A 25,206-nucleotide genomic window follows, 5' to 3' on the forward strand; every position below is an offset into this window, starting at 1 on the left:
CGGTTCTCCTTTCTTGGAGGTGTGAATTTCACAAACCTTCCTGCAGGTTTTCCCTGTCGGAAGAGTTCAGTCTGGGCAGGATTCAAAGCCCACTGAAATCAATGGGAATCTTTCTGTGAAACTCAGAGGGTTTTGGCTCAAGCTTTTAGTTACGACAAATCAATATGATTAGCAGCAGACTCTCACTAGCAGGTCAACAGGAGGCAACTCAAAAGAGATAAGGAAGACAATGTATTGAGAACCAATCGGTGTTGTTGGGGCATATCAATTTTTGGGTGCCATTGTTGGGACATCTTATAAGAGCCTGATTCTCTAACAGGGCTGAGCACTTCCTCTCTGAAAAACAGGCACTGTTAAGATATGCTAAGTTGAGCCCCAAATGGTGAGTCACCCCAAATCACTAGTTGTTTTTCAAAATGCAAAGCAAGACGGTGAGCACAGATGATACAGAAATTGGAGGCTTTGGGAGTTTAGGGGAATTGGCTTAGCAGATGGCAAAATCTTTTCTAAAATAACGCAAAATAATTAATCTTAAGGTAAGTAGCCAAACTTAAGGAAACTGAACAAAAAAAGATTTGGGTTTTATTGGTGGTACAACCATTAAAACTCTCAGCCTAGGTTAGAGGTGCTGCATTAAAAGCAAAGGGTATACAACCTCCTGTGATATAGCAAAAGGTGGTAATCAGTGCCATTTAAAGTACTTAAATGAAGTTCTTCTAGTGCTTCGTCTGGGCTGCTGTGCAGCATCACAGAGAGGTTGTTACTACCTGAGAGAGTACCTGGAGTTGCCAGCAAAGATGCTAGCTGTCTTTATAAAGAAAACTAGGGCCACCTCTGCCCATACATGCTTATCAGCGGCTCCTGCTGCTTTTGGTGGGAGCTGCATAGAGGTAAGGGCCTGGTTCAGAGAGATTCTTAAGCATGTGCCTAGCTTTAGGCACATGCTTAAGTAATTGGCTTTATTGGGTCCTGTCTGAGGGGAGAATTTGACCCTAAGTACCGAAGCAAAATGAAGGTCATTGAACTATTCTTATTAGAAAGAAGAGAAAATTTAACTGAAGAGATATTTTCAGCTTTACAAAAGGGGGCGATAAAGCTGGTAGAGTTGAAAGACTCAATTCCAGCCTTTCTTTCATAGGTGTCAATCAGAACTAACTCTTCTGAAGTCAGAGGCGTGTTATATCAGCGTACATCATTCAGGCCCATTTTCTTCTTACTGCTAAGGGGCTTCAAATATTAGGCAATAGAAACTAGGAAACAAGCCAGAATGGGAAGTAATCAGGAAACAGGCCAGATTGGGTGGTAATCACCATATGGAATATATTATCAGGGAAGGTGACTAGAACAAGGAGGATAAATACATTTAAGAGACACCTAGCCATGTTTGGAGAAGGCAGGGATTGAAGCAGAGGATGAAAAAGCAGGATACTGGAATTAAATTAATTTAAAAGAAAAGGCAGTTGCATGGGGCTGGATAAGCATTTTTGTTCTTCTGTCTTACCTTCTTATGCAATGTACTGCATATCAGCCTAGTTGACATACAACTGGAGGCTTTGCTTTAGTGTGGAAATATATCCTCTCTCAGCATGTGCCTATGGGTATTCACACATGCACACACGCGCACGCACACTTAAGACCATTTACAGCAACTACATTCTTTTAGCCCTCCTGCTGGAAAAAAGGGTATTTGGTGACTGCTGAGCAAGGGAAAGGATGGGCAGGGGGGGTCAGATGGGATAAAAAAGGATATTAAAAACACATAAGCCATGCTGTGTTGCTAAACGGTAGCAGCATGATCTATAGTCTCTGGATTAGTATTCTGTCAAAGTTCAAATCTACTCCAAATCCCAATTATCAGCCACATTTGCAAACAATGCGCTGCACTCCTCACCCCCCCATAACTAATGCCACCTTCCAGAGGCAGGCTCCCAGCACAAGGCATGGAGAGAAGAATTCTGGATGCGGCATTGTGAACACTTGACAGCAACCATCATGGATTTAGTACTGAATTACTCTCTTCCTGCAAAAACAATCTCCATGCCCCAATGTGTTGGATTCCGGGAGGGTTGCATTAATGTGTCCTGTCTGCAGACTTGAAAAATATCTCTTCATAGTGCTGCAGTGGGAGACTTATGAAATGGTTCTTAACTCTCCTTCAAGGCAACAGGCCAGGTTGCAGGCTCACTTGCTTTCCCCCCCCCCCCCCCCCCCCCCCCCCCCAATCTCAGGGATCTATGGGTGAATTGTTTAACTCTTGCCTCTGACAGAAGCAAGTTGGCGCCAAGCATTCTCTGTCTTTCTCTCTCTCTCCCTTTCCCTCGCTCCCTCTCTCCCCCCTCATGTTTCACTCTCAAATAAATTTTGTGGAAGCTTCTATGCTTAGCAAAGCATATGCAGGATAGGAGAGAGCATAAAGCATAGCCAACGTCACAGTGCCTGTGCAGTTCTTGGCTTGAAACAGATGATGCTCTAACCCTGTGGATGCCCTGAAAGCCTGGCATATTTAGAGAGAAAGAGATGAGAGCATCCAGCTTTTCTCTGCAAGTAATGTCTTATAATGCCCTGGGGTAGGCAGTTGCACAGTACAGAAAACCGGTTTAAAACTACACCCGAGCTGGATATTTCCTTTTTTTGCTTGTTCCACCCTATGGCAGTGAAAACTAAGACAGAAACATGAGCAGATAGTACTTACCCATGCTATTAAAATAATGGAAGGGAGGAAAAAAATCTAAAGTCCATCTGCTAGTTATTGATTATGGCCATCTGGTAAGACAACAGCTTGTTCATATCATGTCGGATCATAAACTGCCCCGAAAAGCTTTCTTTGTGTTGAGAGTTTCTTTTGCATTGGTGAGATGGGAGGGGGACAGGATATGTTGCTTCGGAAAAGTAGACGGTTGTCTGCAGACGAGACACCGCAGCATAAATAATTCTGCCTAAATAATTCTGTTTGGCACTCACAAACTGATGCTCCTCTGTGGATTCATTTTACAACGATTGGTAAGGATTACTGTCCTCTTTTTATAAATGAGAAGACTCAGGCACTGAGGAGTTAAAATCAGTCTTGACCTTTTATTTTTGGGCTTCAATTCTTGGTGCCCCATTTGAGGCAGCTCAGCTCTGATCTGAAGTGTCTGAGGGTTTATGCACATTGACTCTGTGCCAGGCTATATGAAACTTTGAGGCTATAAATCACACCCTGCCCACTTGCCACACATGCTAACTCCCAGAAATGAGAGTGTAGCCACCTTGCACTCTATAGTGGCTACACTTCCTTGTTTTCGGGAGCTGGTGTGTGCAAAACAGGAGCAAGTAGACAGAGTATGCTTCTTAGGTGCACTGCCAGACACAGTATGAAGGTGGCATAAATGTGTCCTGACACAATATAACTCCAGGTGAATCCAATGGGAAGCAAGGCCTAGCGTGTCTTAGTGGGGCACTGAAAATCAGAGGCCATTTGTGGTATAATAAGTTACACAATGAATCCATAGCAGAGGCACCTTTCTTTACCTAAGTCTTTTCAAAACCTTCCTCACAGCTCCAATTGCTGCTTGAACGCTGGCCCTCCTCCAAAAGCTCCTTCCCATCTTTAGGCTGAGATGATCTTGCCAACATGCATCTTCTGGTCAGGAGCAGTCATGCATATATCTTCTCCCCACTGTAGATATTCCAAGCTAACACCGATGCCACCGAAGTGGTTCTGAACAAAATCCACAGCCCAGTGCTGACTCGCTTTGTTCGCATCCGGCCCCAAACCTGGCACAATGGGATTGCCCTCAGGCTTGAGCTGTATGGTTGCCGAATCACAGGTAAGAACATCCCTGTGCCTCTGCCATGCTTCTTCCGTGGGCGAGCCTCCATGGGTCAGACAGAACAAAGGCTATTCTTTTTGCATTGCACCTCAGTTCCTCCCACCCTTAATACTGCCTTCCTTCATCTCCTTAGCAGCTGGCAGCACGGATTTCCCAATCCTGCGAAGAGGGGACACATCCAGATTGCTTGAAGGATGTACCCTTTTTTTGTTTTTTTGAAAGACAGCTGTAATTATGGGAATGGCAGGGACTCTGTTCTGAAGGAGATAGTTTTAAGAGACTCAGGAGGAGTTGGAGGTGGAGAGCCAGTCATGAGAGGCAGAGGGTGATTTGTGCAGAGCTTTCAATAGCTAGGATGTTCTGAATGTCCACTGACAGGTTCTTGCAGCCGCAGATACTTGTAATAGGGGGGATCACTGCTAGTTTAAGTGATCTGACATTTCAGTGACTAGCTGTTAAGTACCACAGGTTTGTTCCCTTGCTAGGGAAGTGCTGACACAGTGTACATAATGGATGTTAATTCCCTACCATACCCTACTCCTTTTCTCTCTGTGCAGATTCACCTTGCTCCAACATGCTGGGAATGCTTTCTGGCCTTATCTCAGACTCCCAGATCTCAGCCTCCTCCATCAGAGGGTATGAATGGTTGCCTAGTATAGCACGCCTGGTCAGCAGCCGCTCAGGATGGTTCCCGCGAATCCCCCAAGCCCAGCCAGGGGAAGAGTGGCTGCAGGTGGATCTGGGTGTCCCTAAGAGTGTGAAAGGAGTGATTATCCAAGGAGCCCGAGGAGCAGATAGCATCACCATGACTGATGCCCGATCCTTCGTGAAGAAGTTTAAAGTGTCCTACAGCCTGAATGGAAGGGACTGGGAATACATACTGGACACCAAAACAATGCAACCCAAGGTAGGGGCTACCTATTGCAGTACAGCCGAATAATGTCTTCCCAGCCAGACTCCACTCTTGCTACCCACACTGTCCTAACAGTTTCCTCACTGAACTTCCTCATTCTTCACAATGGGACTGGTTAATTCCTAGAGGGAGTATAGGATGGGGTAGGATGGGGATAGAGTTGTTAGTCTCAGGCTGTCAGGAAAGCCACATTATCCTCTTCTGCTACATTATGTCCCCCATTCCTTAGCAGTGAGTGTAGTTGTAGGTCCTCTCCTGCATGGAGAAGGTGATTCCTTACATCTTCTGCATCCTCATTGAGGCTGGAAAGCTCTTACTAGAACCTCCCTTCATTCCTGGTTTGATAAGAACAAGAGGTATGTCAGGAATCTGCCCCATAATGGTCCTCACTCCTGAAGCCATGACAATGAAAGAACCTGCCTGACAGGTTGGTGTTCTTGAGAGAAAATAAATACACACTTTAAAGAAAGATGCTTTGTCCACAAGACAAGAGGCTGATGCAAGCCACTTGTTCCCAGCCTTTTCCATACTGCAAATTGCTTTTTCTTTACTGGAATGAACCTGGAATTTCCCTTTCCTGCCTAGGGAAAGAGGCTTCCCTGTGCCCCCTGCCCCAATTTAGCCATATGTGAAGAAGAGAAGGATTGTGGAATCTTTTGTTTTAAGGTGCAGAGGGGTTCTCTGCAACTTTTTTCTGCTTGTGTTGAAGGAGAACCTGCTCCTGAAGGCTAAAGGAATTGAAGTTTTGCACCGTTATAACAACCCTGGTCATACAAAGGAGGTTTTGAGAGGCAAGCTGTATCAATAGCCCTTAGTTTACTCCCAATATCCTTGAGCTGATCCATGCAACCTAAAAGGAGATGACCACAGTACTTAGCTAGTAACCACTACTTGGACCACTGTGGAGAAGTGAGAATTCAAGCAATCATAATATAAGCAATAACTTATTTATAAATGGTGGGGACAAAATCTGGTCTTGTTTATGCTAGAAGTTGGTGTAATTCTGCCAGTCTTGCACCATTGTAGCCTAGATCAGAATCTAGTCTGGAAGATACAAAGCTTGAGCCAAGGCATGTTGTATGGATTTGTTAGAAACCAACTCTTTGGTCTTCTTGAAATTGTGTAGAGAGCAGCATTTTTTCCATTAGCTGATTTATGAGTTGGGCCCAAGACGCAGAGTAGGACAGCCAGATTTGTTTCAAACACAGTTGCATAATTTCCAGATTCCAGCCTTCTAGGCTGAATGTGAACAGCCTTCTCATGCTAGTTTGAAAAGAGCCTCCTTGTTTCTCCACTTGCCATGTAACGTTCATCCATTTCCAGACCCCATCATTTGTCTCTTCTACATGCAGGAGAATGTCCAGCTTAGCAACATGCTTTTGTAGGTGTCTTAGTGGGTGATCTTGTGGTAGCTTGTGCTTCAAAAAGTTTTGCTTAGTAGTGGTAAACAACAGTGGTCTGTGGAACTCGGGGTTCAACCAAATGTGAAATAGTAATTAATTTTCCAGAATGCTTCACGTCTCAGAATGCTTCATGCTTCAAGTGTGTTGATGGACAGTTTGCAGGTGGCACAAGTTAGCCTCTGTCTTATCTTTGCAGCTTTTTGAAGGTAACATGCATTATGATATCCCTGAAGTTCGAAGGTTTGACCCTGTTCCTGCACAGTACATCCGAGTTCATCCAGAGAGGTGGTCCCCAGCTGGGATTGGGATGCGATTGGAGGTACTGGGCTGTGATTGGACAGGTAAGATGTTTGCTTTCTGGGTCAGTGAAGCATACTGCGGATAGTGATAGTCCTTGAAATAGCAAGTCAGGAGTGTAGTCATGCCCTATACTCCTGCTGTGAAGACCTTGACAAAGGCAGACTTTACATGCAAAACTAAGATAAAGAGTGTGATCCAAATCCAAACTATTCCTTACTAAAATGGGATCAGGGTTGGTACTGTGCTTGAGACGAGACCTGGCTGCAAAGTTTGGATCCGAGTCTTAAGTTTCCTGTAGAGAAACTGGAAGATCCTGGTTCAGACCCATCTCTGAATCTTATTTATTACCTAAAAGGTTGTTCATCCTCATTATTATTGACATTGCATGATCTTATTGTTTGGGTCTAAGAGTTGTAACTGAGACCTTGGCCCTGTTGTGTTAGGGCATTACAGAAGCACAGAGTATGATTCATCCTCTTTCCCAAGAAGCATATAACTCAAGCAGGCAAGACAGAAGGTGGGAGGAAAAACAGAAAAGTGATGAAGTGACCCTCCAGTGTCACTCTCCAGCAGGTCAATGTCCGAGTTGGGAATAGAACCCAGGACTATTGGTTCCTAGTCTTATACTCTGTCTGCAAAACCACCATTTGCCACTGAAGTTTTTTTTCCCTCCTACGCATCACCACATAAAAATTCTAAAGCTAAAGGGACTTGCGACATGGTTTGTAGACACTCTAGGACTGGGGAACTTGGTCTGTGGCTCCTTGTTTCCATAAGTGGAACAAGTTTGCAGCTGCCATAACTTTTAGGGCAGAGCTGTGACCCAGGAAACTACTGAACAAGCTCACTGAGGTCAGTAGGAATTGCAGCTTCTACACCAAGGCTAAATTTGGTCCTTCAGATCTTAACAGGCAGTTGTCCCTTTTGGTACATTCCTGAACTAACCCTGCCAAAAAAATGTGGTTCTGCTTGATACTGAATCGTCAAGGCCAGTAGCTAGACCTCCTCCTTTTTTTTTAAATAATCGGCTTAAATCTGAATCTGGTCTCCAGATGTCAGTGGTAAAGAGGTATGATTTCTATTTTAAAAACACATCTGTAAAAGGAATTTTCTTGTAAGAGTTACTACTCCAAGAAGCTTAAAAGAGCTATAGTCCCCGCCTAGCCTTTCATGAGATTTTTTTTTACTGCCCTTTTCTTCTGTTATGTCCTACAAGACATATTACAAGCATTTGCCAGAAAAGCATAAAACAAATAGAAAAAAAATCCTAAGGGTAAAATCCTGTTCCCACTGAAGTCAGTGACGAAGTTCCCGCTGACTTCAGTGACAATGGGATTTCATCCTAAATTATTTAACTTTAAATCAAGAGTATATGTTTTGGCACATTATATGTTATAGGGAAAACAAACCTTATGAGCTTAGTACAGGCATCTTGTACTGAGATTCTGTGGACTGTGTCAGAGGCAGGAGGCTCAGATGACCATCACGACCCCTTCTAGTCTCAAATCTGTGAATCCATAGCCTTTTGAAAATGGACTTGGAGTGGGGGCTTTTGGCTAGGACAAGTCACATGCTTACTTGAACTGTGGAGGCAAATTTTTTCCTGGGAAACTGTTACATAACCTGGTTAAGATTGTGTGCATTACATAACCCACTCTGTGAGGCCTTACGTCCTGTTATAGTTTCCAGCTACAGAGCTTGGCTCTTCTGATTAAGCTGTAGTAACGTTTAACTAGAGAGAGCTGCAGTCTAATATTTGGCCAAGATAGCAGTCACTACATTTACACTGTTTAACCCATACAGAAAAAAAGAGTCCAGTCCGACCAGCTGTGCCAAGTATTCTTCTTTGCTCTACCCCTTGCATGTTGCTCTGTCAGGGTAAAAGGTACAGAAGTTGATTGTATCTTCCTAGCTGAGAATTCCCCTGGCATGGAGAAGTTGCTAGTAGGTGTAAAGTCGGCCAAACTAGTCCTTGTGCCAGGTTCTCCTGTATCCCCTGGCTATCTCTAATGGACATACAACTTCTTAAGGGTGGTTGCCAATTGGTATAGCTTAGAGCAGCCCTGTGGCTACTCTAGCTTGGGGTAGGCCAGGCATTGTGTCTGGGATGTCTAATTGGCTTCCTGGTGGCCTTTCCATCTCAGTCCAGTGCAGCAACAAATTTGGGCCATACTCTGGGCTTCAGCTGTCTCAGTCCCTCATGCTTTTTTGTCCAAATTCTTCATTATGATGCTATCCACACTGAGTTTGAACTGTTCTAATAATCACATTTCAATTATAATCACATTTTTCCAACAAGTGTGTCTGACAGTCATTTTGCAACATGACTGTCTAGTACTTTACAGCATTAAAATAATATTTGCCATAAATATCCTTAACTTTTATTTATTTACAAGCATTCATTGCTGTTTGTAATTCTGGTACGTGTAGAAACAAAGCATGTGACAAGTGTGTTGAAGTGCTTTAACTCTTCATTCATTCAGATGCTCTTTAGTTTAAATGAGACTCAGACGTGTTACAGATCTGTGCATAAGCACTGCTTGTGAAGCCCCAAGCTGTAGCACTTGCATGGGAACAAGATCAGGAACCTAGTTAAAATACAATGATTTAATGATTTCAGATATGGTTATAAGTTTACTATGGATCTGGCCCAGCTGTTGTTGTTCCTGTTGACATCCAACAGCTTTATTAATTGAGTCAAACAGGTAACTGATGGCAACTAGGCTCAAAAATTATTTGGCTGGTAGCTAAACACTGTGAAGTAACTGGTCAGCAATTGGCTTGTTTCAAAGACCTGCCAACATTTTTCCTCTGAAGATTGAAGACTGATAAACATTGGGTTGTGACTGTTCTTCTCCCTTTGAAGTTCTGAACATCTGGTTTCAGTTGCTGGATAACTTTGCAGCGTGATCAGCAGTTACCTCTTGTCGCACAGTCAGTGCCTTGCTGAGGAGAAAGACCTTTTCTTTCTCCCTTCCCATTTCACACTTTGCATTGTCCTGCTTGCCATTTTCATTATCTCTTGTATCCATCTTGTTGTACTCCACCGTGGTAACTGATTTTCAAGACATGTTTCTGCAGACTGTCCAGGACTGCAGAAGTCCTCTAATTTACACCAGCTGTGTGTCTGGGTCCCGTATGCCACTTTGGCTTTCAAGGTCCTTTCACATTGTCACATTTCAGCTATAAATCTCAATGAACAAGAACAACAGCCTAAAAATGTAGTGCATCTAAATAACTTGCAGCTTTTGATGTGTTGCCTTCACCTGGTGTTTTTTTAATGACTATTTTGTGCCTTGCTGCTTGCAATTTGCTTCTCAGCCGCCTTTGGAGTTTTAAGAGGTTGTAACAAATTTGAACCTACAAATTAAAAGGCTTTGAGGTTATTTGGTATTTTACCATGAACAAAAGGCAGCTGCAGAAAAAAAAAGAAACCCAAAGAGTTTATTTGCAACATGTTTAATAACAGAAAGGGGAATCAGTGAATGGAAAATATTCAACGTATTTAGCTGTTTCCTTCAGCTCCTGGCTTTATTAAATGATATCCTAAAGGGTGCCGACAAAGAAACTTAATCATATATAATAGAGCAAGGAAACCTTTTTAAAACTGGAAAGAATAACAAGACTGTGCTGACTGCTCTACTTCAGTTAAACCACCATATAAAAGGAAAGGATGATGGAACTGAATGTCGTTTACCGTTGATCTTAATATCTTCCATTTTGCATGTAATTTCCCTTGACACATGCTTTTAGGTTGGCTCACATAGTCTGTGTTGGGAAGAGGGAAATTGGACAGAGCTGCTTTAAAGCTATAGTCAAGAGGCTGTAGTGTGAAACCAGATGCTTGCTACAGTAAGCCAGTGCACGTTAGGGATTCTCTGGGTCTATTCACAGTTACATCATTTGCAGTTTTGAGTGACTTGTTTTATAAATTGGCACAATTGGTGGGAATATTTTTTTATGTAGCACGCCTTTATGAAAGAAAAGAATGTTCTGCCTGTGATCTCTGTTATCTGGTAATAACAGTAAACCTACTAGCCAGTATAGACATACATATAAAAACTGAGTATAAGTTTAAAGGATTCTTGTCCAACAAGGGTTCCAGATCAAAGTGTTCCTTGTTTTCACTTCATATATAAAACAAGTTTCACAAATGAGTCAAACCATGTCTACTCTTAATGCCCCTTTCTTATTCTCTCATTATAAGACTCAGGAAGAAAGGCTTCCTATTTGGTTTCTTCTCTTGGGTTCTCAGAGTATATCAGGGTCATGATTGTTGGGTCTCTTTCATTCTTTTTATGCAGATGTAAGGCCCACTTCAGAGACTCTGAAGCCTACCTTGAAGAATGAAGAGACCACCACACCATACCCAACTGATGAGGAAACAACAGAATGTGGTGATGGCTGTGGAGAGAGTGATGGTGAGTAGAAGAATTAATGATGGGTTAAACAGCTAAGTGATGACTAGCCTTCCATTTCCTCCTACCTAAGGGGACTGCATCTTGGAAACCTGCAAAATGATATATCACTGAGAAAAGGCCAAGGGGAAAAGAATCAGACTCCAAATCCAGTCTCTTATATCAGGGAAAGATAGTAAAGTAACAGAAGAAAAGAAGGCTGGTCTGGTGGTTAGGGTGCTAGACTAAGGGCTTAGGAAATGTACATTAATTTCCTTGGTTTGTAACTTAATTTATATGTGGACTCAGCTCCTCACCTGTAAAATTAAAGATAATAGTTCTCTCTCATGCACAAGAGTCATGAGAATAACAACATTAGAGGTTCTGTCTATACAGCACAAGGCAGTACATTGTAAAGATACCCACAGTAGCTCTAAGAAACTAGCTTGAGTCTCAAATGCAGAGTAGCCACGTTAGCATGGTGCTCCACCTGGATTCATTAACCCTACTAAGGAATATCACACTGATGTGGCACCTCGGCTCCTGCACTCAGTTGGCTCCATTCAGTGCTAGTTCAGGTATTTCTGCACAGGGCTACATTGCCAAGTGCAAACAAAGCCCCAAACTATGAAACGTTCATATACTGTGGTACAGGAGGCCATAGAGTATGTAGTATAAGAGTGTAGATGTAGATGTAGAGGAGGTAAAGGTGACTCCTTGGAATCCACTAGATTTTAACCACTAATGCTCAAAGTAGAGTTTGACCCCCAGCACTGATGGTTGGATAAATACCCAAAAGCATGGGTACTCACTTGGATCTCACAAACCTGAAAACTGACTAGAAATTGCATAAGAAAAGCCTTCTGAGATTTCTCCTTGTATTTTGGTACCTTGGCTTCAACGTCTGAATGGAAAAATGAACATAGTAGGAATTTTTTAAGTTAAGTAGCTGTTCCATGACTTTCACAGGGATTCTGTCTGGGTTCCATGCTAGTTTTGCAAGTCATAAAAACAGCTCAAAGACCTAATTTTCATCTCTTTGCACCAGCAATACATCTGTGTAACTCCTCTGATGCTAATGCAGTGATTTTGGAATCTAGAAGGAATGAGTCCTGACTATTATCATTCTTTGAAGCTGCAGAATTCATAAGTGCCCTGCTGCCTGGTGAGACTGTAACCATAGTGGTTTCCCTCACATTGAGCTATGATTTCCATTCTCAGGCTTCACAAACATTTCAAGTATTTTTCTTGACAATCAGATTTATGAAAGTCTAACAGAAACAATTCTTCTTCCAGGAGAATTAGATTAGATTGTAATAAAAGGAGCCATGTCCACACTGTTTTATTCAGAAGTGGGACTAGGGAGGGAGAGGCTCTGTGCACTGCACAGTCATGTTCACCTGGTGGCTATTGTGTAGGCCACTGACCTCCTACAGACAGTCATTGACTGTGGGCATGGAGATTTAAATCTTCCTCCTTGCCCAGGACAGCAAACAAGGCCTAACTATAATTGGCCACTCCCCATACATGCCTGACATTTGGGAGCATAACTTCTGACTGTCTCAGACTACATCCTAAGAACTGGTGCCTCAAAATGGCTCCTTTCTCCAGCTTCATACTGAGCCATCCGCTTACAGTGACCTTCCTCTTAGCTGCAGACATACATTCATGGCCTCCCCAGTGATCCAAGAACTAGGTCTATCCACAGTTCAGTTCATACTATAATATTTTGAGCTGGTGGACTCTATCTCCAGTTTTCACACCACCTTTGCAAAGGCAAGCAAACATTACCTTCATTTTACAGGTAGGGAAAATAAGGTACAGGAAGGCTAAATGATAGGCTGCAGGTTACTTGATGCAACACAGCAGAACCAGGATTAGAAGCTGGCTTTCTTGACTTTTATCTCAAAACTTACTCTACCAGACGACTGCTGCTCCATTGCTAACACTGTAATTAGTAGGTACTGAGCCATTTATAGTTTGGATAGCCAGTTCCCTTCTGATACTAACAATTAGATCTGGCACGCAATAGCTGAGCTTTGGGGTAGCTGAGATTCTTCCTCGTTTGGAGCCAGAGTGGAACTACACAGTGCGGCAAGCGCACTTAGGCAACGTTCTTCCCTGACATTTAAGAAGGAATTTAATATTTGGCCGCTCTAGGGGATGAAGAGAAGGTGCTGATTAGAGACTGGAAGCATTTGGTGCCTGCTTTTATATTTGCTTAGTTTGGTGGATTAGCTGAAGGACTCAGTGTGAACATTTTGATGATGCAGAACTTAGGTTGATCCTCAGAGCTGACGAAATATGAGATAGGTTAAAAGCATCAGTGAGGGAGAGATTTCATGCTTTCTTCAGTATTTATGGCTTGCCAGCTATTTTAGTTTTTAAATAGCACTACACTACAGCAGGTCACTGTTTAATCCCACTTTATTTTGTTCTGTTCTTTTTATAAGATTCCCAGCTCCCTGCAGGATTCAATTGCAACTTTGATCTCCCTGAAGACCTGTGTGGTTGGTCGCTTGACTCTGCTACGGGTGATGTGTGGTCTTTCCATTCTAGAAACACCTGGATTGACAATTCAGGACCAAGCACCGGGTCCCTTCCTGGTAAGCCAATTAATATTATGTAAGAGAGGGAAAAAAAGACTACAGCATTTTTCCATGGAAAAATGGGATGGATTTTGTCAGTACTTAACATTAGTGAAGGCTTTGCAGTGTTGAACATTTTCTGTTGGGTATTCTGATTTGCAAGTTCTTTTCATATTTATGGGACTGATAATCAGGGATCCTGGTTTTCTCTGGTTTAAAAAAATCCCCAATTTTGGTTTAAAAAAAAGTAACCCCAAATCCACATTGTTCTGTGTTTTAAATGAAATATCACGAATATATATAGTGGGGTTTCCTTTTAATCATGGAAAAATATGGATTTGGGGTTACTTTTTTAAAACCAAAAATTGGGGACATTTTAAATCAGAGAAAACCAGGATCGCTACTGATAATCACGGCCCTGACTAGAGCCAGGCTTGAGCCGGAGGCCTGACTCTGAATGCCCAACAAAATATACAGGAAAGTTTGGACTTGAATACAAATCCTGATCCAAACTTCTTTGCTTGGGCCCATCTATTATCCCACACTGTGTTTCTCCTCTAGCTGTGTATCCTCTCTCTTTCTCAGACCCAATATAACATCCCTGTGCCTGGGGGAAGGTGCAGACTTCAGTTATTTGGCACCCTGTGGTTGCACAGAAGAGATTTCAGTCATTCATGCTAATAGAACTCTTTAAGGATACAGAAAACACTTACTGCTTGAATTTTTATCTTTCCCTCTTCTGCTAGGGACCTGTGTTTTGAGAGGAGAAGAACTTGGGTTTTCACTAGGGCTGAGTGAGCCTTGCTGGACTTAATTAATAAAGGGTTTTGTAGAGATTATTTGCAGAGATTGGGAGTGAGCCAAATGTTGCTGATTTTTTTGGAAGATCAAATTCCTTAGACTCCTCTCTTGGAACCAGTTCTGAGACCTGTGCCCTCTCTTTACCGTAGATATCTTTGAAGGAGAGGTGTGTGGAGGATGAAGGATGTTCACTGCTTTCCAGATAACATTAGCTCAGTTAATCACTTAATCTTTTGTAAAAATGGGCTGAGCTCAGCACAGCAAATGCAGTGGTCGCACTGAGGCTGAGGTGAAAATATTTCACATGGCTTTAGTTCTGTCTTGACACACACAGTAGTGTCCACATAGAATCTTAAGGTGTGTCTACACATCCATTAACACACTTTAGTTATTGTGCATTAAATCTAGTACCTCCATTGTGAGGTACTAGGAAAATGTGCATTAGCCTGTATTAATGCACATTAACTAAAGGGCACAGGGCACCTGCTAATTAGCACATGTCAGAGCAGACTCAGTGAATCGAGTCTGCTGTACTGTGTTAATTAATACACTCCAGTAGCTTCTGTGTCCTATCTATTCAGCGTCCCCATGCTTTAAAATGGCAGTGGGAACACTTTAACTAAAGCTCGTTGAATGAGATTTAGTTCAAGTGCCCCGCCACCATTTTGAAGTGCAGGATGCTGAATACATGTGACACTATAGGCGCTTTAATCAGAGCGGCTCTCAGAGCTACTCTAATTAAAGCACCTGCTTCTCCTCCCTGGAGCACATGTATAGATGCCCACAGTTTTTAAGTGATGCTTAATGTGTATGAGCCTATTTTAATGTGCGTTAACTAAATAGCACTAAATAGCTAATTAACTAAATAGCTTTTTTTTTTAGTGATGCTTTAATGTACATTAAAACAGGCTAATGCATATTAAACCGCACGTGTAGACGTGCTCATAGAGAAGAAAGCTGGAAGCGACCTCCAGAGGTCATCTAGTCCAACTCCCCACCTGAGACAGGATCATCCCTATCCAAACCATTCTATACAAAGTCATTGTCTAAGCTCTTAGCAAAACTACACAGTCAGCCCTGACACAAAACAAGACATAACACCCTAACCTGCCACAGGTAAAGCAGGGAAACCACGGTGGCCAATGTTCGGCTGCTGTAAAAATTGTTAATATACTCTTGAGATATCCAAGGAAGGGGCCACTACAGGGGCAGACAAAAACCCCCACAGTCAGTACCAATCTGACCACGGCTTAAAATTCCTTCTTGACCCCAAATATGGTGATCAGTCTTACCCATATTGTGTCAGCACATGTATTAGGCATGAGGAATTGCAGTAGTGAGTTGATCCCTCCTGTCTTTGCATTGCCTCTTTCATAATAGGATTGGGTCCTAAAACCCACACACACACACACACACACACACCCCCAGACTTTTCCTGTTGACTTCTGAGGTGTACAACCCTCTTACACCATGTATTGGTACTGGAAAAAGCACAAGCTTTATGGACATCTGACAAATCCTTTGACATGACACAGGGTTCGCAGTGCCTGCTACAGAGAAAAACATTTTCATATTTCAAGTGTTTATCTCTTCAGCATTTGAGTGCTTTAGAAGATTAATATCTGAAGATCACTGGGGCCTCAGGCAACAGGAGAGAACACTTACAGCCAGTCCCAGACTTAATAACCCTCCCCATCTCATTCGCTGTAATAATGTTTAATTAATATAAGCCTCCTGCAAGTAGGAAAAAAATTACTTATTTTTATAACTCAGACTCAATTTTTCATTTCATTTCCTCTCCCCTGAGTCTCCCTACAATTAATTGGCCTTTTTTTCTTGGAAGACTCTGTGCATGTGTGTGTGCAGGGACAACCTGGGATAAACGATGCTTGTTCAGAGAATATGGCCTGCTCTGTCTGTCTGCAATGTTAGTGATGCGTTCTTTCTCCATTGTTCAGGTGTTTCCTCTCTGTTTCTCAGTTAGCTCTGAATTGCAGTCTCTTTAGCCTATATGGCCTGATCCAAAACTCCGTGTAGTCAGCAGGAGTCTATCCATTAATTCTGTGGAACTTTATATCTGCCTTCTACTTATTGCTATTATTATTTTTACTACCTCACTGTTCAGAATCTCCCATAGAGATTGGATTATCTTTGTGTTAGGTGCTCTACAGATACAAAGCAAGAGAGAGCCCTTGACCCCAATTTTTTATAGTTTAAATAGGCAAGACGGGCATAAGTTGGGAGGAGAAAAGAGCAGTAGTGTAGCGAAGAAGGGGGTGACCAGGGCATCAGCCTTGGGTGCCGAGTTGAGGGGAACAGTGCAAAACCAGCAGCTGTTGTGCTGCTGGCCCAACTGCCACAGACACTACCCTGCTCGCTGCCACCACCCTGGGCACCACCTCTGGCACAGAGCGAGGATGGGATGTCACCAAGGTCACAGAATATTTTGGTGACAAAGCTAGGGATAGGATCCGAGTCTTTCTGAGCCTATGGTGTCTCCCACCTGCAAAAGAAGCTGCCAGAAAGCTTGCTTTGATACTCACACTGGCACATGAAGCAGCTCCGACCTCCTCTCCTTCCCTCAACACACCCTCACCTGAAGCGTGAAGTCAGTGAAACTTGTGTCTGGCCGTAGGATGGCAGTTGGCCTTGCCAAGCTAATCAGTTACACCCAAATCTTTGGAGGAGGGTGTCCGACAAGCACGTGTCCGCTGCCCGGGCTTGGAGTGCGTTTAGCTTTTCACTACATTGAAGGAATATAAAGAGGGCTGTATGAAAAGGGACAACTGGGTTTGCTTTTTTCCAGCTTTAAAAAGTGACTCAGAAGTTTAATAGAGCTTCTCATAGCCTGTTAATGGGCAGCAGAATAGCTATATTGTTTATTTCACACTCCCTCATTCCTCTGATGGTTTTCTAGTCACCCCTGTGGCATTTTGCTTTTACTTATAGCATTTACCATCAGACTCCAGGCAAGAACAGATAAAAAGTCCCTTCTGTTCAGGGTGGTCTTTTCTTCTGAACCCCTCCCCTAGGGTGAGCAGTTGGATAAAGGAGAGCATCTGTGCTTACTTCAGGGGCAGGGCAAATGCTAATGGAGGTTGGTTCAAAGTTGCTGGAGACCCTTTACATTAAAATTAAAGGTGCTGGTACAACCGGGATGGCTGGTCTATTCCATAATGGAGTCACATGCACTGTGCCTTTAAGAGGCATGTGGAATGTGTTTCTGTTTCTTCATCAGATGGCAAAACAAAAAAATTAAATTAGAAGGAATAAAAGGAGGGGCCCTGGCTGACGATGCATGGGAGAAAGGGGAGAAATGGCAGTGAGCAAATTCCAAGCATTTGATTAAAAAAGTGTGTGGAAAGATGGACTCAAATTCTTTCAAAATCTCTATCTATCATGGGGAGGGTGCTCTTAGTTCTCTTCTTTGGCATTGGTAACTACTTCTCAAGGCTGACAAGACACCCACGGCCTTTCTTCCACTATTTTTATTTCCAAGATTACTCTTGCAGGCAGCTCAGAGTTTCTTTTTTTAGTACGATGTTCCTTGCACTTTTAGCTACATGGATGATCTCCATGTCATCCCCTAAGAGCTCCAATTACAAATTCAGGGACCCCTATTGGTGAAAGTGAAGCCAAGTTGCTCAACTCAGCCAAAACCCATCGTGACTCCAGCTGTTATCCAACTTTTCGCAGGGCAAAAGGAATACAGGTCTTCCCATTTCATGCCCCTAGGAAGGTTTCAACATTTGTTTCCCACTAGGGATCGTCAAATGCTTCCTATCCATAAAAAAAGATTTCCCTCTGCAGGGAGGAAGCTGAGCACTGTTTGCAGTAGGACCAGCTTTCAATGGGGTCTGATCCTGCTCCCACTGAAATGGGTGGCAAAACATTAGTGTCCACTGAGCAGAATCCAGGATTCTTAAGGGACCAGAATCCATTTATTTAGCTCAGTGACTCAAGTCTTAGAAGTGCCTGTGAGGCCTGCCGTAATAATGAGCATTGCTGATTACCAGGGAGGTGCATTTGTTTGAATAAGAAAAGAGGCTGTGGTCAGCTTCTCAGTTGATGTGAATCAGTGTCATTCCTTGGATTTACAGGGATGCAGCAGCTGAGAATCTGGAGCATGTGGATTTTGCAGTCACTAAATAAATAATTAGAAGAGGTCAGTTTGGAAATCATAGGGCTCCACTCTGCATTTCTTTCTTCCTGCCTTCGCTTACATGGGCTCTCCTGTTTTCTTGTGTAGGCAAAGGTTGCTGGTTCCACCCCTGAGTATTGTAAATAAATACATGTATCACAAGCCCATATTGCTAACAACACATGCAGGTATAACAAAATGGGAAGAATTTTTTGAATGTAACTTTTGCAATTCTGGTCTTGTGCAGACTGGGCTGTGAAAAGCCATGAACAGAAATTCACTTTTGTTTATGTTCTGTCGCCCGTTTTGCTTTCAGGGTCACAAGTGCTGCCACACTTGGGTTGCAAACACTGCAGGGGAAGGCTTACTTGTTTCAAAGCTTTTCAGTGGGGGAATGTTTGTACTGATCTGAGGTTTCATAAGAGCTCATTTTATAGGAAAAACAAATGTTGGGTCATATTTAAGCAGACAGTGACCTTTACTGTTCCTGTGTTTTTCCCAGGGGATCTTTAGAGGGTAATCCTTTTTACTTCAGCCTGTGAGAACTTGGCCACTAGGACCGCAAACCTGAAGTTGATAAGAGGTTTGTCATTAATTTCATTGGAGGAGTTTTGGGCTCAGTCCTGGACACTCATGCTCTCATGTTGAATGAATAGCATCTTACATTATAAGGAGATTTGTTGAAGGATATATGAGTAGATACATTTCCCTAGGAGCACGCCGGGAGCCAAACTGTGACTGACAATACAGTTCCTGAATCTCCCCATGCTAAATGGGACAGAGGGGTATGAAATCTGAGCCAGCCCTGTATCTGGTACAGGTCACTTCACCTGAAACAAGAGCCAGGCTGTGCAAACTACTCCCCATACATGAGAGAGAGAGAAAGTAGCAGCCTCTCCAAAGCAGTTCCCCACTCTATACACCACTAGGATGTGGGCAGCCTGGGCAGTGCAGCTAATGAGTCCTTATGACTCTCAATACTGCACAGCTGCATAACCAGGGTCACAATCTGTCCCTAAATAACAGGCAAAACTTCTAATAAATTCCAGGGAAGTGGAGCTGGGCTAATATTCCTTTCATGCCTTATACATGGGTCTTTGCCTTCCTTTCACACTCCTTATTCAGTTTTTGTATTTAAATGTGTATGACACACAGGTTGCCTGCAAAACTGGGCTAGAGTATTCTCTGGTAAACAAAGAGGTTTATTTTAGATGTTAGGTAGCAGACTGGATCGCTCCGTAGATTCATCACAGTGGGTCAATGGCTGGGGACTCCTAGGGCTAGATTTTGAAAAGTGTATACACCTATTGTGCGTGAACAAAACTGGATATGCAGCTCATGCACTTGAGGCCTTTCTTTGGCTAATGGATGGCTTTAATTGTGCATATATAGAAGCATACAGATTGGGGTATGATGCAGCATATACAGGCTCATACAACAGCATGCGCAGTTGCTCTTGGTTTATAGATGGGTCTTAGACAAATTAAGAAGATCATTTATCATAAACAACAGGCTCTAATTATTGCTTGATTATCAGAGATCCACAAACCTAATTTGAAATCATTGGGAGCAGCAGTTGCTCGGCACTGACTGCTGAAAATGTAAGGCTTAGGAGAAATTGCAGTAATGAACCTGAATGCTTTCTGGGTTCTAAAGATTAAATCAAGGGTTTGATTTTTTTGTGTAGGGATGGACAGCTGTGCCTTCTTATTGACTGATTTAGAGAATAAACTGGTGGTGAGTTGCCTAGCTAATTAACACATAATCAAATTTAGGAGATTCTCCTGCAGTAATAGTCATCCAGCTATTATAAATATTAGCTTTATTGAGAATTGATTTGCCTTTATAAATAAAGGTCTCTCATTGTGGTACAGGAGACCTGCCACTGACAACATGGAAGCTATAGCTTTGTAAGCACTGGCTGCTTGTGATTTATCAATATTAGGACTGTTTGAATAATTATTTTTTTGGTTCAGCAGCCAAATGGAACAAGTGAAAAAAACCTGTTTGAATTAAACTGAATTTCAGGGTTTTCATTTCTCTCTTGCTGAAATGACAACTCTAAAAATGTTTCATGTCAAATACCATGTTCCATGCCCCCAGAATGAAACATTTCCTTTCTGGCATGTATAAGAGAAGTAAAGGAGAAGGTGGCCTAAGTCCACGTACATGCCACAGCAGGCGGAAGTATCAGCCTCTTCTGTCCACTAGCACAGTATTAGAGCACTCTGCCTGGATGACCTAGGTACAATGCCCTCCTCTGCTGGAGAAGCTCTGTACCTGCATCTTTCAGCAAAAGTGCCCTTAACCACCAAGCCAGAAGCTGTTTTGGGACAGAATGCTCTGAGTCCCTGTTGTTAGAGGTAAAGCTCAAAGAGCAGAAGAGTGGGTCTCTCTGTGCTCTGGTGGTTTAGATACTGTCTGGGGGAGGATGGGAAGTAGACTTCTTGGGTTCCAGCCCCTAAGCCAGCAAATGTTTAATTATTTATGGAAAACAAAACAATGTCAATAAGCAAGATTGAGACTACCACCTCCCACCCCAACCTAGCCTGCAGTCAGTCTGCTAAGACACTCTCTTGGGAGATGTGGGTTCATATTTCCTTAGGCAGAGGAAGGAACTGAATCTAGATTTCCCCCATCCTTTTGTGGGTACTTTAACCCATGAGCCATTGGATTACAAGAGAAGACCATCCTGTTACCACTGGCAGGTTGGTGAATCTAGCCCCCAATTTTTTTTCTTCATTTGAAACTATTTGGAGCCTTCAGCCTGATTTGCAAGTAGTTTGGGAATGATCAAAACCACAATTTTTACAGAAATCACCACTTGCCAAAAATGCTTACCTGGCTCTTATCCACATACTCCTATGGCCCTCATCACCCTAATATCTGACAAACGTAAAAAAAAAAATAATTTTAGCTTCTAACACCCTGTGAACTGGGGAAGTATTGGAGGGTAAAGCATGGGTACATCAAAAGACTTTCCCAAGGTGATACAGTAAATTTTTAGTACAACTGGGAGCTGACCTACAAGTCTTCTGAACCACAGCCTGGTGACCTATCAACTAGGCCAGGGGTCAATAATGTTTTTCAGGGAGGCAGTGTTTTAATGGAGTTTAGCTTTGAGTACAGGCCACTTCCAACTTGGCTTGGGCCACAGCCGCAGTCACCACTCCCCCCAGCAGCTACTTCTCTGTGCCTGTGCGGGCAAAGTCCCCTGCCAAAGCTCCCACACTGCTGAAATGCTGCTGAAGCCCCATGGCTCTGTGAGCCACATAAAGATCTGGCCTCCATGCTTAGGTTGCCAACAGCTGCACTCAACCATCCTTCTTGCCAAGAAATAGGAAAACTAGGAAATAGCAGTTGTGAATATGACACAGTTATGGAAAAGACAAACAGCAAAAGTTCTGCAACTGGCAGATGGGAATAAGGACACAAAGGAGAGGAGTAATATATTGACTTTAGCAAACATAAAGCAGGTATGGTGAAATGTGGTGCTTTCACTGAAAAACACGGAGGATCCAGTTATATAATAGGAAGTGCAGTGACCTAAGGAAGAGATGTAGGTGAATGCAATTCAGCATAAATCCCTCATAAGAGTAGCAGTTATAAGTCATCAATGTTCAGTGAAGAGGAAAGTCTAGGTCTTTGACTGAAATCTTAGTAATTGCTTGTGTACATCCTACACAACGTGTTTCATTGGAAAACTTCCAGATGTGCTGCTGAGACCATTCAGTGAAGCTGTTTTTCTTGGGAGCCAATTGTGATATATACAGGAACCAAGTATAGATAGATTGACCTTGTGAGAGAAGCTGCTGTATTGACACATGATTTAAGCATGACCTGAATTGTGAGGCTGCATCTCCTGCTGCACCTAATACTCTTTCAGCTGGTTTGCCAGTAGGAGGGGAAGGAACTAGCCAAAAAAAGAGTGTATGGGCCAGATGGTTTGTTTGGAGGCTCAGCCGTATGATTTATCGGGGGCTCACTAAGGTGCACATACAATTGATTCTGCTATTATCTGGATGGTGATGGTTGCATGTTCACACTGCTCTTGCTCTACAAAATCCAGATGTACTCATAAATCTCTATGTGAAGTGGCAGACGCACCAGTTGCAGAAACAGCAGTAGGCTAAAATGTCTGAACAGGTTTGTCTTGCACTCCTCTGAGCTGGCCTTTTGAACCTTTGATGCCAGTTCTGTGGAAGAGTTATCCACTGTGTCATTAGCAAGAACAGATGCTTTGAAACAAAGACCCAGGAAAGTACCTAAAATGCATTTCCGACCCTGAAATAATCAATCAACTCATCTATGTAGTCTTTCCTTAAGCGTTTTAGCAACAGAAGTGGTAGCTTTCAGGTGTTTTCTCTGCACTGCAAGCTTCCATTAACCGTATCAAAAATATAAACTATTGGAATGACTAGGGCCAGACATGCTGTTTCAACAGTTAGCCCTGCAGTGGCCCTGTTTTGTCAGTCTCAGCAAATTCACAAGGTTTTTCGGCAGTATCCTGCTGGGCATCAGTGACCCACCAAGTTTACATTTGCATGACACAGCGAGTAATGTCTGCCTTTGCTCAACCAGTATCTCTAAGCACTGTTATGAAGCACAGAAATATTTCCCACCAAAACCCCATTGCTAATTGCAGGTGGGCACTTGGTTTAATTACCCAAAGAATGAGACCACCTGCTGATTGTACTTGATATTGACCAAAAATATCAAGAGGCAAGCAGGAAGCCCTTATAAACACAGGGAGCGTAGTGTTTCAGCAGGCTACAACAACTCTAAAAGACTTTGTGTTGAAGGGTTATTGGACTGTTTTTGGCAGTAGTTCAGAAGTTTCTTTGATTCCCCAGACTGATGGAAATGGGAACAAATTCAGCTCTGGTGTAAGCAAACATAATTCTACTGAAGTGGTGCTTTGACTACAGCTGGAGTCTTCCCTGTACAGTGATGGAGTGATGCCCAGCCAGATCAGCATGTGTCAGTGTGTATGCAGGTGCCCAAAACAAGGTGCATGTGCCCTGTGTTTATTCAGCTACCAGTTCAGAGTCTTTGACCCTCTTCAAAGCCATTAGTGGAAGCTGGAGTGCCCAACCCCTCACTCAGCCAAACCACTTTAATAATAACTGACCACTGGCTTTTGCTGTAGGAATCTGAGTTTACTACACAGTAATGCTCAGAGACCGCAGTTAGCATTGAGGTCTTGCCCTAGACACTGGGCAAACACATAGGAATACATCCCTGCACAGACAAGCTTACAATCCAAGGTACCATTTCTGCAGTCAGATTTGTTCAGACAATCCCACTTTTGCAAAGAGCCATGTTGACTTCAGTAGGTCTCCCTGGAGGTTCTCTTGACAATATCAAAGCCTAAGAAGAGATGACAAGCAACGCACAGAGGATGAAGATACAATGAAATATATATTATTTTGGCAGAGTGCTAAAACTTTAGAAACCTGACTGGTGTTTGTATTCTTGACTGGATAACTTACCTGAGAAGCAGTTTTAGCTTCAAAATAATTGTACTCTTGCTGTTTGTTTTTTGCTTTTGAGTTTGTTTGTTTTTTCTTCTTCTTTTGAAGAAACTGGTAGTGAATAACAGAGAGAGGATTTTAATTCAGAAGACCTTGGTGACTTAGTATACATTATCACTGCTTATGCATGAGATACAGCTTGTTCTTTTTTCTTCCTCTGCTTGTTTATCTCCCTCATCTCCTCCTCCACTACTGCCATTCTGAGCTGAATCATGAGAACTCTCCTCTATTAGAAAATGGCATGGCACCTTTTCAAGTGATTCATTCAAGCAGGAGTGGGCAAACACTCTTTGATCTTTTGGATACTGATGCTTGTTTGCACTGATGTGGGCAAAAGCCTAAGTCTTTTTTCACTAGGGGCCATAAAATATTACTCTACTGTTACATGAGCTAATAGGCCCCTGTTCATCCCTGGTGTATAACTCCAGGGAAGCCAGTGGAATTTTACAAGAACCTGACGTGTCTCCATTATCTTTTGATCATGTGCCTGAGGAGTACTCAAGAGTTTATTATTTTGCACACACAAATTTGATTTTAACTTAAGTGAGGCAGCAACTTTCTGCCTTCTGCTCTTTTGGAATCTGAGCTTTGTAAACTTCCAGGTGTAACTTGGGGACTTATTTGATGTGATTTTCAAAGTGCTTAGGGTTGACCTAACTCTTTTCCTACTGATGTTAGTGGTAAAACTTCAGTGAGACAGAGTAAAGTCAATGCAGATTTTTCATCAGAATCCTACCCATTAAGGTCAAGGGTGCTGCGACAGCGGAACTGGAACAGGGAGAGAAAACTACAGATCTCTGGGGATAATGTTAAGTCAGCAATACTCATCCCTATGGTACTGAAGAAACAGAGATGGAGGCTATCACATGGGGTACTAAAAACATATGGCGTTCCAATAACCAGGAATAGCCATGTTCATCCTTCTATAGGACAACAAGAGACCTGACTTATGGTGTGCAATCATATCAGTATGGTGTGCCATCATATCAGTAACTGTCCCTTTAAATTCAATACATTTCAGAATTCCAGGGCTTTTACAATCTGTACTACTGTTGTAGTACAATATAGTGGACCTTGCAGCCCTTCTATGGCATTTATTTTAATGTAACCACTTAAATAAAGATTGAGTCACCTAGATTAACACAGCCATGTGCCATGCCAGTGTATGTAACAATAGTTTATCACTGAAACTATTCGTAGTACTGCACTGGCCTTTCCCAGTTCAGTCACAACTGTGGACTTCATTTGAGTGATCAAGTACAGCTGGTACCAGTGCCTGTTCCTCCTCTTCAGGAATTGTCCAGACTAGAGGTGCAC

At 42.7% G+C, this 25,206-nt stretch overlaps 1 protein-coding gene and 1 long non-coding RNA gene across 8 annotated transcripts in view; one reads left to right on the plus strand and one right to left on the minus strand.

The window, feature by feature from the left end:
• The window catches only part of NRP2 (neuropilin 2), a 131,630-nt gene that overhangs the window by 64,284 nt on the left and 42,140 nt on the right, over positions 1-25,206 (plus strand). For all 6 annotated transcript variants that reach the window (XM_014594201.3, XM_014594200.3, XM_019492013.2 and 3 more), the window contains exons 8-12: positions 3,665-3,809; positions 4,370-4,719; positions 6,325-6,469; positions 10,733-10,849; positions 13,279-13,431. In XM_014594201.3, coding sequence (XP_014449687.1) covers positions 3,665-3,809; positions 4,370-4,719; positions 6,325-6,469; positions 10,733-10,849; positions 13,279-13,431 — 910 coding nt within the window. The remainder of the gene's footprint in view (positions 1-3,664; positions 3,810-4,369; positions 4,720-6,324; positions 6,470-10,732; positions 10,850-13,278; positions 13,432-25,206) is intronic.
• The window catches only part of LOC109284280 (uncharacterized), a 184,417-nt gene that overhangs the window by 31,334 nt on the left and 127,877 nt on the right, over positions 1-25,206 (minus strand). The window lies entirely within an intron of this gene.

Source organism: Alligator mississippiensis, chromosome 4, assembly GCF_030867095.1.
Source record: "Alligator mississippiensis isolate rAllMis1 chromosome 4, rAllMis1, whole genome shotgun sequence".
NCBI classification, from domain to species: domain Eukaryota; kingdom Metazoa; phylum Chordata; order Crocodylia; family Alligatoridae; genus Alligator; species Alligator mississippiensis.